This window comes from Plasmopara halstedii (assembly GCF_900000015.1).
Source record: "Plasmopara halstedii genome assembly, contig: Scaffold_555, whole genome shotgun sequence".
In the NCBI taxonomy this organism is placed as follows: Eukaryota; Oomycota; class Peronosporomycetes; order Peronosporales; family Peronosporaceae; genus Plasmopara; species Plasmopara halstedii.
Genome location: NW_020187475.1, coordinates 251,101 through 266,142, shown reverse-complemented (window position 1 = coordinate 266,142; position 15,042 = coordinate 251,101). Strand labels below are relative to the sequence as shown.

Below are 15,042 nucleotides of genomic sequence, written 5' to 3'. Positions count from 1 at the left end.
CGTGTCCATGCGTGCGACGGGTGCAAACGTCTCGTGATAGTCCACACCCGACCGTTGCACTTGCGCGTACCGTGCTCTCTTCACGCGATGGTAGACATCGCATGTCTTCACGTATCGTGCAACCCACTTGTACATGCGGGGCCATCAAAATCCGGCACTAAGAGACTGGTAGATCTTTTCGCGGCCAAAGTGTCGGTCATTATGCGCCTCGTACACGGTCTTGTGCTTCAATGTCGTTGTGGGGAACCACAATCTGAGGCTCGTCGCAATGACCAACATCACTGTAAAAGATACCCTCCTTAAATGCAAAACGATGCATACGTGATATTAAGCGACCAGGAAGTTGGTCATGCAATTACATATCACTCGATGACAGTGCTTTAATGATATGCTCATACTGTTCTTTCTCAATGTACGCTCGACAGATCATGTCGAATACATCGTTTTCAATTTATTTAATATGACTTGCTCATAAATAGAACGACATAACAATGCCTCAGCCAGTACGTCCGGATTTTTGGGTTTGTACGCGACCGTAAAGTTTAATTCTGCGAAGAATGCCTACCAGTGAGCCATCCGTTGTGACATGTGATGCGGCAGCTCGGAGCTCTCCCTTCTCTTTTTCAGCATAGCTTAGATCCATTGGCTCAGGCTCCCTCGACAAGCTCTGAGGGTGTGCATTCCAACCAATTCGTGCCGAATCAAAGTTGAATTCAGCATTCAATGCCACATTCAATGTTTCTTCAAACGAAGACGGATGCACATAGAAGACTTCCATTCTGGCCACGCCAGTGCGTAGGCCCTCCATAAAGATGGCCACCCTTCTTGCTCTATCAGGCGGCGAGAAATGTGATCGCGCGCGATATGCCTGGTTTGGCGGCGAGAACACTCGCAAAAGCTGCAGCTTCAGCTCCCTCCACGAGGAAGCGCCGCTTTCACCGAAGTACCGCACGTCAGTGCCCATTCTCGCGCTCAACCACCGATAGCATGCACCACGCGCTGTTGCTCGTTCTGGAGAATGGCGGATGCCATAGCCATTGCGGTATCTCTCATTCAGTGTGGATAATCTTTTCATCCTTACCCTCAAAGATCCTGACGCTGACCATGAGCGGCTTGACTCGGGGAAAGTCATGCTTTGTCGACGGTGGCATCATGGATGCTGCCGTCGCCGACATCTCCTGCTCTAGGTGCTCTAGCAGAGCATTTTATAGCTCGAAAACCCCGCTAGGCGCGCGCTTATCGCTTCAGGTCTTTGCGAAGCAAAGTGTTGCACGGCCTCAAGGCCAACCAGGGAATCAGCGTTTTAACCCATCCTGCATGCACTACAAGTGCTACCAAGTGCAACGGGGCTTCCGTAGCATTTTACGTATAGGTAGCTTAAGATAGAGACCTCGTCCATCATGGAAGCAGGTGTTCTAGGATAAATACTAGAGTTTACGTAAAATGGCGAATGACCTGTCAAGTCATGCGTGAAATTGTTCGCCGCAAACTCTGCTAGAGGGGGAATTTCATTTCACTTTTTGAAGGACGAAGCATAACGCAGTATGCCTTTCAGGACTCGGTTTAAGCGCTCTATTTGACCGTCCATTTCAGGGTATTCCGCCGTTGACATGGACAATTTGATGCCCAATTGTCCAAACAGTGCACGCCAAACTTTCGACGTGAAACGAGTGTCACGGTCAGACACGTCAACAGGAAGACCATGCAGGCGGAAACCAACGTCTACAAAGACCTTAACTGTCTCTTCGGCCGAGATCTTATTCAGAACAGGCGCAAGATGAATCATCCTGCTGAATCGGTCCACCAACACAAGGATGGCTCTGCGTCCATGAGTGTCACGCGGAAATCTGAATATAAACCCATACTCACAGAATTTCGGCTGTCAGTTGGCACTGCTAACAACCGAAAGAGTGGAACCCGATGATTCTACTCTCGTGCAAATCTCACAAGTCCTCACATACTTGCGGACCACTAATAAATGTGTGACCAATACTTATCCCGGGAAAGACCGAAAAAGTTTTTCTCACGTTTGTGATGGCCACTCGAAGGGCTGTCATGGTGCTTATATAAGAGACCATCGTCATTTGGAACAACAACTCTTGCTGTATCTCCGTGTTCAAACGCGAAACACAACAAATCCTTGTGTACTTCAAACCGCGAATACGCGATCTAGTCCGAGACGGAAGACCTTGCAGGGCTTTGTCGGAAGGGTCATTGAAATACCTCAATAAGTCCTGACGTGTCTCATCAGACTTGTACCCTTCGACAATTTCTTTGCGCACTGAGGTCGTTGCTTGCGCTTCGATTGTCTGAAAATCTTCGCATTGTCGACACGACTCGTGCGTGTTTACGCTCCTGTACTTTGGATCGTAGTTCAAACGTCTTAACAGCGCATCAGCTTAGATGTTTGTCTTGCCTGACTTGTAGTGTACGACAAAGTTGTAGCCATTATCTACAATAAATGAGGGGTATTTTCAGCCGTTCGCAGCAACGCATGATCTGTATAGATCGCAAACCGCTTCTCTCCAAGCAAGTACACACGAAACTTGGTCAAATAATATTTCATTGCTAGAAGCGCTTTGTCATGAATTGGATAGCTTCGATCCGCAGGCTGGAGTTGTCGCGACTGATACGAAATAAATCGCTCTCGATCCTCATCATCGTGTTGTATCAACGCACAACCGATGGCAAAATCACTTGCACTTGCATCGCAGACCACATGAAACGGTTCACGTGGGCTGCGAGCGCGAGGACAGGAGCTTCTCTTTCTTGGAAAAAGACAACCTCATCCGTCGCAGCGTGTACTCACTAATGGGTGCAAATCGATCTTGCGGTGACTAAGGCTCCTGATCTATACTGTTACAGCTATCTCGTAGTGACGCGCAAGTATATAAAAGCAGAACCTTGATGTGATGGGTTTTCATATCGACATACCCGCCGTACATTTGTACTTTGAAATGCCAAGAATGAGATGACTCTCTTGCTTCGCTGGGGATGGTCACGCCGTAGGACGGGTAAGACGATGTATCTTCCTTGTCCAGTGTGCGAAATGAGCTGGTTACTTATCGGCTCTTTCGCTAGCTTTAAGCATCCTTAATGGAGGGTATGGGCTCCTTCAGCCGCTGTCGCTCTTATTACAGGCCATCCTGGAAAGCGATGATCTGAGGTTGGGAAAGTGCACGCATCGCAGACTTGCCGCGCTGGAGACACTCTTGATGTGAGCAAAAGGTCCGCGAAAGCGTGTAGGAGCTCCACATGAGCTCTTCGAGCGAACATATACGGTTGAAAACCGTGGTCAAGGCGTTATATATTAAACAGAAGACGTCGTGATTTCTCTGCTTGTAGTAGAAAGACTTGGCTTCTTGGGTAGATCAAGCTCGTCACAAACGAGCTGGACATTGTCGTGAGTGTCACGGCGTGATGTCGCAATTCTTCCGCGGATAGAAAAGGGCACGAAGTCCGAGAGTCGCGCTACGGAACTCTCTGCGATCGTTCCCATACACAAATACTTTGTCATATTTTTATCCTCACTGAGAATTTTTTCAAGCGCGTCGGTCTCAATACCTCCTGTTGTGCGGGGATGCTCATTGAGCCTTATGCTTTGGTGATGGGACTTCCGATGCAATTATACTTGAGGAGCAGACACAGTAAAGTGCAGATGCGGGTTGGGATTACAGGAGCAGTGGTTGTTCATGGAGCGGTCGGTGGCGATAATGAAAACATAGTATATAACAAAATACTGTAATAAAGTGTGGTTATACATCTGGTACAATTGTAAGAAATTTATTTGAGTACAATTATTCGAAGTTTACATTGCAATTTTAATGTTTATCAGTACCGAGGTTTCAGTATTTATAAGGACGATGGAAGTCCGTTAGCCACTAAAAATAAAGAATCGCTAATACGTACATTTATTACCACTAAAGGTTAATTTACGCCTTCTTCAATGCCACGATCATGCATAGAGAGCTGGGCCCGCTAGAGACAAATTGCTACAGATCAACATAACATGAATCCGTACACGCAAGTAATTAAAAGCATAATATAATGGGAGCAGAAACGTATTGAGCTACTTTAAAGCGAAAAATATTGATTCTTGAATCGCGAGAATCAATATTTTTCGCCAGATTTCTAATTTAAATTTGAAAGGAATTGCTAAAAGTATGAGTATCTGCCAAAACATACGACTTTTTTCTGAATTGCAGTAATTTTCCATCGTAGGTTCATTGAATAATTTATCTGCACGAAAAAACACTTTGATGAGCTGTATACTTGGACCAAGATATCAACCAGTCATTTAATTCTCTCCAAATCAAAAAGTCATGAGTGATATTTTGCTTTAGCTCTTTGCGGAGATCACACTAGAATTGGGTGTATTTAAATTCACCCACCAAAACAGGATAATTCGAATTCACCCTTAAAAAAACCGCAAGTACGTTTTTGTTAACACCCGCGTCTGCTCGTCCATCACACAGTTTTCAAACTCTTTGCCTAACAATGGCATCAACTGATACCTCAATGGAGACCGTACGCATGTTTAAGTATACAGCAATGGGAGCGTTATTGGCGATCACAACAACTTTTGCGTTGCTGCCATTGTGGATATCAAGTCGCGGCACACGGTCGGCGCAAAATGTACTGAGTCGAAAGTTGCCTTTTGCTACGGCTGGTGTGTTTTTGGGTTCAGGGCTGCTGCATTTATTGCCAGATGCGGTCAAACTATACGACCAAGTAGTAATACAAATGGACGCACCGCCACATTGGATGACGGCATTTCCAATTATCTACATGCTTTGTGCACTGGGATGCACCATCGTTTGGAGTGTTGATCTGCTTAATATGGGCAATTCTGGCAAACTCATGGCCGTGGCAAGTGCTGCACGTCCCGATTGTACGTACTTTTGCTTTTTCTTAAGATTTCTTTAAAAAATAATGAAATTGGTGATGGCAATATATTGTAGATGAGACGAGCATGTACCGAGTACAAATTCCATCCGTGACTTCGTTTGGTTGGAGAAATCGCTCGACATCTGTGGATGGTAAAGAGCGGTTCTATTCGTGTACTTGCGACAGCGTGCCAACGCCATCACTTTTTCACAGAGCAGCTAAGATGGAGGAGACTACGTGTTTGCTCACACCCAGTAGCGTGAAGGTCTGTACAGTTTATTGTGGTATGCACGGTGTCGTCATTGACCGATTATAATTTATTTAATAGGTTGTCAACGGTGGTGTATTGCCTATGATGGAGCATGAATCAGCAGCATCGGAATTGCTAGAGGAAGATAATCCTAACGAACATGAAACAACAGTCAGCGAACATGTCGTATTTTCGGGGGACAGTTATTTTCTGCCATACTTATTGGCAGCTCTCTTTTCGATTCATTCTTTAATTGCGGGCTTCGCACTAGGAGTCAATCACTCGCTCGATCGGACGGCCGTGGCCACTACTGTAGCCATTTTCAGCCACAAAGTACGACATCCACTTTACTTGAAGAATATCTAACTGACAAAAATCATTAATTATTGTAGTTTATTGAAGCCACATCAGTTGGAGCCAATTTTGCCAAGGCCAAGAGTAGCATTGCCCACCGGCGGTCAATTGCTGTCCTTACACTCTATAGCTGCATGACGCCACTTGGAATATTCATGGGTATGGTCCTGTCCGACTCTTTGCGTGGAACTCATGCATTGACGATGGAGGCCTTGGCTTTAAGCATTGCATCAGGCAGTTTTATCTACTTGGCATTTCATGAATTGTCAGAGGAAAGCGCATCTCAAGAGACCAATGTAATGGAAAAACTTGTGCTTTTTTCAATCGGGATCTTAAGTATGGCTGTACTGGCTGCTTGGGCTTAAAGACTGGTAATAGCGCAAATGTCCGTTGTATACATTGCGCAAAAGATGATTTTCCTTGGCTAGATTTTCCGCTTCTAAACGAAAATTTAGGATAAGCATGGCATTTTTATAATACGTTGAGGTTTTGTTTAATGTGACCTTAGCTGCAGGAAAAATTGAGGCAGAAGATTCTCGTAATACAGCCATTAGCTCTTGTTTAACAGACGACGGATAGATGCAGATCAAGGTCGTAATCTGCGCCGTGGCGCACAATCCTCAATGTCTGATACTCATAATATGTTTTGCCAGCATATGCCAATGTTTTGAATTCAGGCAAATACGATTAAGTCGATACGAAGGGCAAAAAAGCACAAGGGGCGCAGCTAATGCAAAGGTAAGGTATGAATTGCATTAGATGATTCAAGCTGTTGCTACGTCGCAAAAGGGTTTGCTACTTAGCTACGCATACGCCGTGTTAGTATTTGTCGCAACCTTTAAAATAATCACATGGTAAACAATTTGTGGTGTTGCTTACAATTCTTTTCTCCATTTTATTTTTCGAAAACTATGATCACATACTTAACAAATCAACATATTTCCAGAAATTATTATTTTTTTTCTTAATCAGGAGAAACGGACAATGTGTATAGACTGACGAAAATATCTGGCGTCAGACTCATGGATGTGTGACGTACCTACGTGCATGACCAGCCGGTGCTTCCTATGCCTCGCAGCCATTAATAAGTGTTACCATACTCATGTTGGCGATAGCTGGTCCGACATTAAAGCAAACAAGCCACTTTTCTTTCGGGGCGCCCATCCGACAAACAAGCCGTCCGAAACATGTACATATATATCACATGTACAGTGGACCAAAAAACTCAACTCAGAAACAATTCTAGGCTTGAAAATGTAGTAATTTTGTAAGTACGGTGTACTCGTGGATCAGGTGGGAGGTTCCGTTACACTCAATATTCCTACAATTATGCATAGGTGATACCTAGTGTGACCACCCCAAATTGAAAAGATTAGGGGAGCTCACGTCTTATTGCTTACCATCATCTCTCTGTGCATCTATCACACTGCTCTGCCGAAGATACCGTCTGGCATCCGAAACTAGCAAAGCGACGATCGTTCCGGCTATAGAAAACAATCTTACAATTAAAATGAAAATTTGTCAATTGTCTATGTCTTTTGTAACATTTGGCCTACAAACATCAAGTGACGATAAGAAAATCAAGAAATCGGTTTTTGTATGTACTGTCGTACGTTCACCAGCTGCCTAGCCCCTAAGAGACGCACACTCGCCCATTAGGTTTAGCTGACCTCTGTCTATTTATTTGGTGATCAGCTCATGTGTCATTGCACATTTCGTTCACTCTAGAGCAGAGCAACCGCAAGTTATTGAGCTTATTACCTTCTTTCTTTACGTAAAGAATGCCGTACGAAAGTTTTATTTCTCAACAGCAAGTGGAAATCACTGAAGTCGTACAAGATGCATCGACCAACGCGTGGATGTACGTACTCCACATACAACGCGGCAATACAAGCACGTACTCATCACCGCGTGGTATGATAGAAGAAGGATTTACCCACGAATACGTCATCAGTAGGCGGTTTAGCGAATTCAAGCAACTTCATAATGCGCTTGTACCGATTATGGGAGACGCTCTGACAGAGTTACCAGCAGACGGTTTGATGACGCTAATCATGGCCGACAATCAAGCGCTTTTAGATGAACGTCGCCAAGTCTTGACTCAAATTGTCATGGACATTCTAAATCATCCAGTGGCGCGGGACCTGCCGGACGTATTGGAGTTTTTAGGTCACGAATCCATTAATGCAAAAGTATTAGCGCCATTATCGGGCCAGTGCACAGGCTCGATCCACAAGACATCGAGCCTTGAGTGGATCGTGCCGTGCCGAGAGTCCATTTTGTCGCTTTGAAAGAGCCGCACAATTCATTATACTTGAAGTGAATATTGACACGCTACGCATTGGCAATTGACTTCGCACACGCGTAAGATAGTATTTAAAGTAAGGAGCTTGGAGAGACACAAGCACTAATAACAAAATCAATTACATGCTTTGACAAATGCTATAGTTATAACATTGTTTGGAATTTGTTTGAAGAAGTGGCCAAGAAACAGCACAAGACATGCAGGCGCTGCAAGTGAGAGTAAAAGGCGTCAGTACACTTTTTGGCTGAAAATATACAATTAGCAATTCATGAAAAGAATAGTGTACTAAATGGATGGATCAATCCTTTGTAGCCATGAAATGATGAGGTGTACACGCATTAAGAACATATCATATAAAGAGGAATAGGACAAGGTATTGACACAATCTGTCATACCCACCATGCTAAGATCTAAATTTATCTCACGTACATTTCCGTGCAGCATCTTGCTCTACTTGATAGAGCAGAGGCTTCTCGCTACGTTTGGTAGCATAAAGTTATTTACTCCGTGGCCTCGCAAATTACGACAGAGAAAACGACGTCTACTGTATCCTTCATTTCAGTATGGAACTATTTTGCAGACTCCATATTTTACGCCCTACGAAGTTTAATTACTCAGGTCCGAATTTTCCTTTTCGTGCGAGATACTCGCAAACCTAATATAATGCAACCAAGGCTAAACGGTCACTGAGGGAAGGTAAATCGGTACTTCCGGCGACCAAAACGTCCTGTTGTCTTTTATCCTGTCCGTAATTCTTGAATGAGTAAATACTTTATTCTTATGGCAAACGATAAGTTCTGCAAGCATTTATGCCTCAAAACTTGGAAGAGGACGGACGGTCTTAAACTGCCGCATCTGACAGTGAGGGAGCATTCGAACAGAACACATGGAGAGGTCTGAATTTCCAAAAATATGAAATTATTTCGGAGGTAAATTTTAGGGACCCAAGTGCGTCGTCTATCATAGATAATGATATCATGGAAGACATCGATTATAAGCTCTTAGGCTGCGAGCATTCCGTGAGGATTGATTGATTATAATAAACGACTTTACGACGTGAGGATATACAGATACCCGTCTCGACATTCAACTTATATTAGGTATGCAAAGTACAAAATGCAGGAGCGTAAGCTTACTTAGCAACCAAATCAATCATTTAATGTAACATTCTTCGTTTGAAAATCAAATGTTAGATGCGATCGCTGACTAAATCACAGCGGTAAGGTCTCAAAGCACATTTTAAGCGTCGGATGAGAATATGATACCGGTGACCAGTCACAGGAATGCGCATGTCGTGTGCATATGCTCCTTTCATTGCACTAGCCTCATATAAAAGTTGTAGAAAACGGCTCAGTTGTTTTGAAGATCAAAACAAGCACTTTTGAAATCGTTCAAGATTGAACTTCTGCATCCGCTAAATATCCACGTATGATAGTGACGCATCTAGGCTTGTATTCTAAGCATATTTCTGGGTTGCTGCTGAAACCATTTCATTTAATAATGTAAACCATCAATTATTTTCTAGATAGCTTCATGATAAGCGACTTGGTTCTCGCAGACAAATTGTAACGGCGCAGAAAACGACATCATTTTTATCAAATTTTTAGCCTTACGAAATCTTAGAAAAGCGAAACCGTTTTGTTGATGTGAGAAGTTGTTTGGTACGTCTGTAGCGTCTATTCAATAAAAAGACGCCAGGGGCTTTCGATAAAATGCCAGAGAAATGTACTAGTGTACAGTGGTATCCTATCGGGCTCTATCTTAATATACACTGGGCCAAATTTTCAATTATCTAATGATTATTGGACACATTGAACCTCAGAATGATGAGAGTTTTCACAGCAAGTAGCGTTATAGACATAGATCGCTCTGGCTTCTGGTCGCATGTGATGAAACATGAATTGATTCGCTTCAGCGATTGTACGTAGCCCATTGCTACATCCAATAGTCAAACACTGTAGTACCTATGCCGAAGCATGGATGGCAGTCAGCGAGGGTAGATGGCACTAACATATCGCATCGAATGAAGCAAATGAAGAACATTCACGCAAACCGAAGAACATGTCAAGTTTGTGACAAGGTGAGCCATGCTGTAGTGTAATTGTGAATTTAAGAGTAGTGCAAGAGCCACGGATATTTGAGTACACTTGTTGTCATGTAAGAGCAGGCGACTATGACCCAAATCTTTAATTTTGCTGCCATTACATTAATTTGATATCAGTGCAATGAACATCACCGAACGTCTCAAGCTTTTGTCGAGCAGAAAAGGTTGTTTACGACCACATCACTAAGATATTGTTATCATCATTTATGGAGTTCGAGAAACTTCACAAAATGCTATGCGTGACGGGAATATTCCTTGCAGCTGCGACGCACCAGTAAGTGCCGCGGTGACCAACATCGCAAACAGACACATAACATTGAAGCTTGGCACTGCAAATACAACCGTGAGTGACAAAATTACATGCCATTTTACAAAAACCTTTGTCTACAGTTTTTTATGATCTGTCGCTTCTTGATGTCTCATTTAAAGGCGTATATTGATTGATACTCAGTCTAGACGTTGAATATCCTCTGACGCCTTTCGCTTATGTCGTATGCTGCCACACTCAAGTGAGAAATCAGCTTTGGCGCTCCATTCGCACGCCAGAAAATCGTCTGTGGTCTGTGTGAGCCCGTACGATCAGCCATCGGTTGCCTCCCTTACGTGCGTAAACATGACATCACCGTTTTATTGAGCCCAGTCAGAAACTTGCACGCTAGTACCGTACCTGTAGTTTTACAATATAACCTTAGGTACTGTAGTATTGTTAAAGATTGGAACGCCTGTCGCAGTGACGGGGAGGCGACTAAAACTACAAGCGTCTTGATAGGATCTGCCGTTTGCAAACGAGTCACTTAGGTTGTAAGTCGGGAAGCGACGGAGTGGGACGTTCGTTCAACGCACACTTCCGGATCTTGTTCACCCCGTGCGACAAGAAATTTGCCCTCCCGAGTCATTTCTTCATTTTCTTTCTTGTTAAGACCTCAATTGTTACTTATGCCGTACGAGAGTTTCAAGAGCTCGCAGCTTGTGTCGATCCGTGGTCTGGTACAAGACCGCAAAACTGGCACGTGGCGATATTTGGTACAAGTGACACGTCACATGCAAGACGATGCGTGTAATGTGCGTCCTGCTCGGACAAACAAGAAAGAGAGTGCGTCCACGTATATGACGCGACCATGTACGACGCAGTCATACACCATTCGTCGTAGTTTCGACGACTTCAAACGGTTGCACGAAGGACTGGCGCCACTAATGGCTAGAGGTGGCAAGTCGCAATTACCTAAATTACCAAACGATAGTTTACTCACTTTTTTTGTGGGAGAGACCCAAACGGCACTTCAGAAGAAACGTTTGGCTCTTGAGCGCGTTCTTGCGGCTATTGAAGCACATCCTGCGGCTAGAGAAGCTCCAGAATACATGGAATTTCTCGCAAATCTCAATTCGTACGATGAAGTGGCAAAAGCGCCACTTTCGCCCAGTATCAGTTCTCGCAGTAGCTTTAGCTTTAGTGAAGATGGAACTGTGACATCGCGGGACTTAGTGGGCCCTAATCTCCTCACGACTTCGAGATCGGCTAATGCTTTGCGACGAGCGTATTTTCAACATGATACAGGGAGAGACCGGGAAAATCATTTAATATTTTCGCACTTCAGCATGACGTGAGGTCATATATCGTAGTACTTTACATCCGTATACTAAATTTAGATGTCATTTAGAAACGTCGTCAATTTTCTTGTCGCTCTTGACTGATACGTTCTAAACCTTGATGCAATTTACGCACCATGCGTACAACGTGTGGGATGCTCCGATATCCAAGTCCACAGTTGGTTTTGTGCGCCATAGCTTCGCACTTCTGTGGCGTCAGCTCTTTCCAAAACTTAGAAATTAAAATCCGTGCATATTCTAATGTTGCCAACATGTAATGGCGCTCAAACGCAGGAAATGGGTACTTTTCACGCAAATGAAAATGAGTCGTGCCCAATTTTTCATGCAGACTCTCGTAATAGAACTGCAACACCTCACGCTCTTTGTCGTCTGTATCCAGTAGTGAAATACTCACCGATGTATTAAGAAGATTGGCCACGTCCAGGACACCAAGACCCAAGCCAGTCCATTGCCAATCAAACGCAATCACTTGACGCGATTGCGATTCAAAGAATAAATTGGCACTTTTAAAGTCGCCATGAACTAATGTAGTCAAACTTGCGTCATGAAGGTTACTCGAAATGTACACAGCATGTTGTATCATTCGTTCTCCAATTGTCGACAGTGCATTCGTTGCTGACAAAGTTGCATCGGTTCGAAACACTTGTTGCCAACTGTTGAGCATTCGAGCCCAAACGTCAATACATTGTGCCAGTTCCATTTCACCACGTTTTGGCAATGTCCACCAACATGCATGTGGCCACAATGCTGTACGAATTTTGGCAAGAAACTCGTCTTGGCCCCATGCCGATGCGTGCAAATGTGCAAGATACTTTAACGCTTGTCGTGTGTCGTCAAGCTCAAGGCAATCGGCGGCTTCGTAGTGTACGGATGGTGAAGATGGCACCGTGCTTTCTGTACCGAGGCATTCGAGCAACAACATAAAACTTTCAGGGTCCGTACACTTTTGTTCCTCGTTCGCAACAGTGGCGACAAGACTTTGTGTACAGTGACCTACACGATCACTTTGAAACACTGCAAGTGGTCGAATGAGAGGTACACCGTGAGCAAGCAACAATGGTACAAAGTGTGCGTAGAAATTTGTTTCAGTACGATACGAGGCAAGATCACGTTTCCACTGAGCTACCGATCGTGCTGGCAGCTCATTTCTTGCGGATTTTTTAAGAAAGATTGTTACTGAACGATTAGGATCAATGAATTGTACCTTGAGTTTGACGACGGAAGAGTGTGGACCAAAATGAATGGAATTTGAAACGACATGCACTTTTGACACTTGATGTCCTGGAAACACATACTCTTGAAACCACTTTGGCGTCATCATCTGGCCATCCAAAGCTCTGAGGCATACAGACCAAATTATTCTATTTGAAAGGATACGCCACTAAAGAAGGGGCTTCTACCTCGTCAAAGTGACCTTGGCCAGCACGTTAAGTACATGCTCGTGCGTATCACATGTCAAAGCCGCAACAAGTCCGCGTTCGTTGTCATATTCCGGGGCGTTTTTGATGTGATCGTACACGTAGACATGACCGTGCGTATCAGTGAGTTTGCCACCAAGCGCCTCAATCAAAGGCTCGACAGCACAAATATCCCATTTGCGAGTGGCTGCTTTCAGTCGAAAGAAGACGTCACTATGACCAATAATGACACCTAGTACCATCGTGCCTGTGGCACCGCCCGTTAACACTGTAGAGGGATTCAATAATTGTACGACATTGTCCACTTGGTCGCACGCAGTGGACGAAACGGTGCAGATAAGTGGTCGATGGGGACGTGTAGCCAAGGGACTCGACATCGGAATGTGTGTCACTTGCGCATCCGTCTTGCCGTGTTCAGTGCGATAAACGCCAACGTTTGGACCACCTGATTAGATAATCACGCTAGAATGTTAGTATTATATTGCAATAATGCAATGTGTGGCTTATGTACCCCAATAAGTGATCCCGTATCGACCGTGAAATGGCAAATGCACGACGCCAGCAATAGGGCGCATTTTGTACGTAATGCCAATAAGTACCGAAACCTCCTCGTATACTTTCGCTGCAAAGCGTTTCGTGCCATCTAACGGATCGACCCAGAGCACGAGATCGTCCCAGTCTAGCGAACAGTCACTGTTGAACGCAATGGATTCAAGCGCCTGGAGATCGCACTGTACTGCATCTTCAAGTGCTGGAGGTGCTAATTCACCTTCTTCACCTACAATAGTCACATTTGGAAATGCCTGACGTAGCGCGTAAATAATTCGCTGTTGAGACCGACGATCTGCTACAGTTTGTGGATCGTACGCGCCTTCCTGTTTGTTCACCAGATCAAGTGCAATATGTTGCTGTACGACTTCGCGAATGACGCGACCTCCGTGAACACTAGCGGAAAAGCATGCCGACAGTAGCGTACGCAATTTTGGGCTGGATGTTGTTGTCATGGTCATGATGAACAGATTAATTACACGATGGGGACTGATCGAAAATGGCAAGACTCTTGTACTTGTGCTACGTACATGACCAAAATATTGAGGAAAAGTGTTGTGATTGGCAGGTAATGGGAAACGGTTTATATGGATGAGAAAAAATAACGGATATGTGTTGTGTGTTCGTCAGACTTGACGTTTTGTAAAATATGTGTCATATTATTGATTTGAACAAATTGGGTACTTTTGTCGTATTTTGATCAGTTTAGTGCAATTTCATAAGTGAATAGCTTTCGGCATCATCATCAATAGCTACAACCTTTTGTCGATTTCGAAGCAATTTTGAGCTTTAGGCACAATAATCATGAAGTAATTCAAGCTTTTGACGATACAGTTTTTTTAAAGAGGTCGTTTTTTCAATTTATTCCGGCATTCTACAAGACAGGAAACCTCCTGTAACATTGCTAAACGCTTCATGCTGAAAAGATTGCGCGTTGTCTCATGTGCGACGTATATTTGTAACGCGCTTGTCGAGAAAGTCCTAAGGTATTGTTTTATCAACGAAAAATTAGCCGAAAAAAGCATGCGTGATGGCCTATTGAATCAGAGACCAATAAGGGATAATATGAAAAAAAATTGTAACTACCATCACTATTACAAAAGTACGTCAAGCTTTTACAGAAGCTTTACCAAACCACACCATTTTCTTACTACTCGTGATACGATGGCAAGAACGACAATGGCATGGGCCACGCTACCACGCAGAGATCAAGCAAGATAAGGGGAACAAAAGACGCACATTAAAAAGGTTTTACCGACCCTGGCATAGATGACAACAGCTCACATCTGTTCCATATCGTCTTGCCAAAGATATACTCTGGGTACCAAGTCATGCTGTCGTCCTTTCTCGTCTCATTAGAAATACACTCAGGCGACCGCAATATACAGTCGCCTTTTCCCGCACCCTGAGGACTCGGCTTACAACCTCGTTAGCCTTACGAGCTCTACTCGAGATTCGTTATCCTACCATTGCAAACAAATCTATTTCATGCACGATAGGTACTGCAACTTCGCTCCCTTTTTGTTCGCTGTGAAAGGTTTATTCTTTAATTCCGAACGTCTCACCA

At 44.0% G+C, this 15,042-nt stretch overlaps 4 protein-coding genes across 4 annotated transcripts; 3 read left to right on the top strand and 1 right to left on the bottom strand.

Annotated features, from left to right (window-relative positions):
* Nucleotides 1–4,497: 4,497 nt before the first annotated feature.
* Nucleotides 4,498–5,856, top strand: PHALS_11581 (zinc (zn2)-iron (fe2) permease family; the record flags this gene model as incomplete). Its single annotated transcript, XM_024726964.1, has 4 exons — nucleotides 4,498–4,891; nucleotides 4,962–5,152; nucleotides 5,216–5,470; nucleotides 5,530–5,856. 4 exons carry the CDS (start codon nucleotides 4,498–4,500, stop codon nucleotides 5,854–5,856), a joined length of 1,167 nt encoding a protein of 388 aa, XP_024577588.1.
* A 1,416-nt stretch (nucleotides 5,857–7,272) lies between these two features.
* Nucleotides 7,273–7,782, top strand: PHALS_11580 (hypothetical protein L915_21638; the record flags this gene model as incomplete). The annotated part of the gene is made up of 1 exon (XM_024726963.1): nucleotides 7,273–7,782. One exon carries the CDS (start codon nucleotides 7,273–7,275, stop codon nucleotides 7,780–7,782), a length of 510 nt encoding a protein of 169 aa, XP_024577587.1.
* Nucleotides 7,783–10,836: 3,054 nt separating this feature from the next.
* Nucleotides 10,837–11,505, top strand: PHALS_11579 (hypothetical protein L914_21363; the record flags this gene model as incomplete). Its single annotated transcript, XM_024726962.1, has 1 exon — nucleotides 10,837–11,505. One exon carries the CDS (start codon nucleotides 10,837–10,839, stop codon nucleotides 11,503–11,505), a length of 669 nt encoding a protein of 222 aa, XP_024577586.1.
* A 2-nt stretch (nucleotides 11,506–11,507) lies between these two features.
* Nucleotides 11,508–13,930, bottom strand: PHALS_11578 (3 (2)-bisphosphate; the record flags this gene model as incomplete). Its single annotated transcript, XM_024726961.1, has 4 exons — nucleotides 11,508–11,537; nucleotides 11,624–12,845; nucleotides 12,909–13,371; nucleotides 13,438–13,930. The coding sequence occupies 4 exons, from the start codon at nucleotides 13,928–13,930 to the stop codon at nucleotides 11,508–11,510; spliced, it is 2,208 nt and encodes a 735-aa protein (XP_024577585.1).
* Between the last annotated feature and the right edge of the window lie 1,112 nt (nucleotides 13,931–15,042).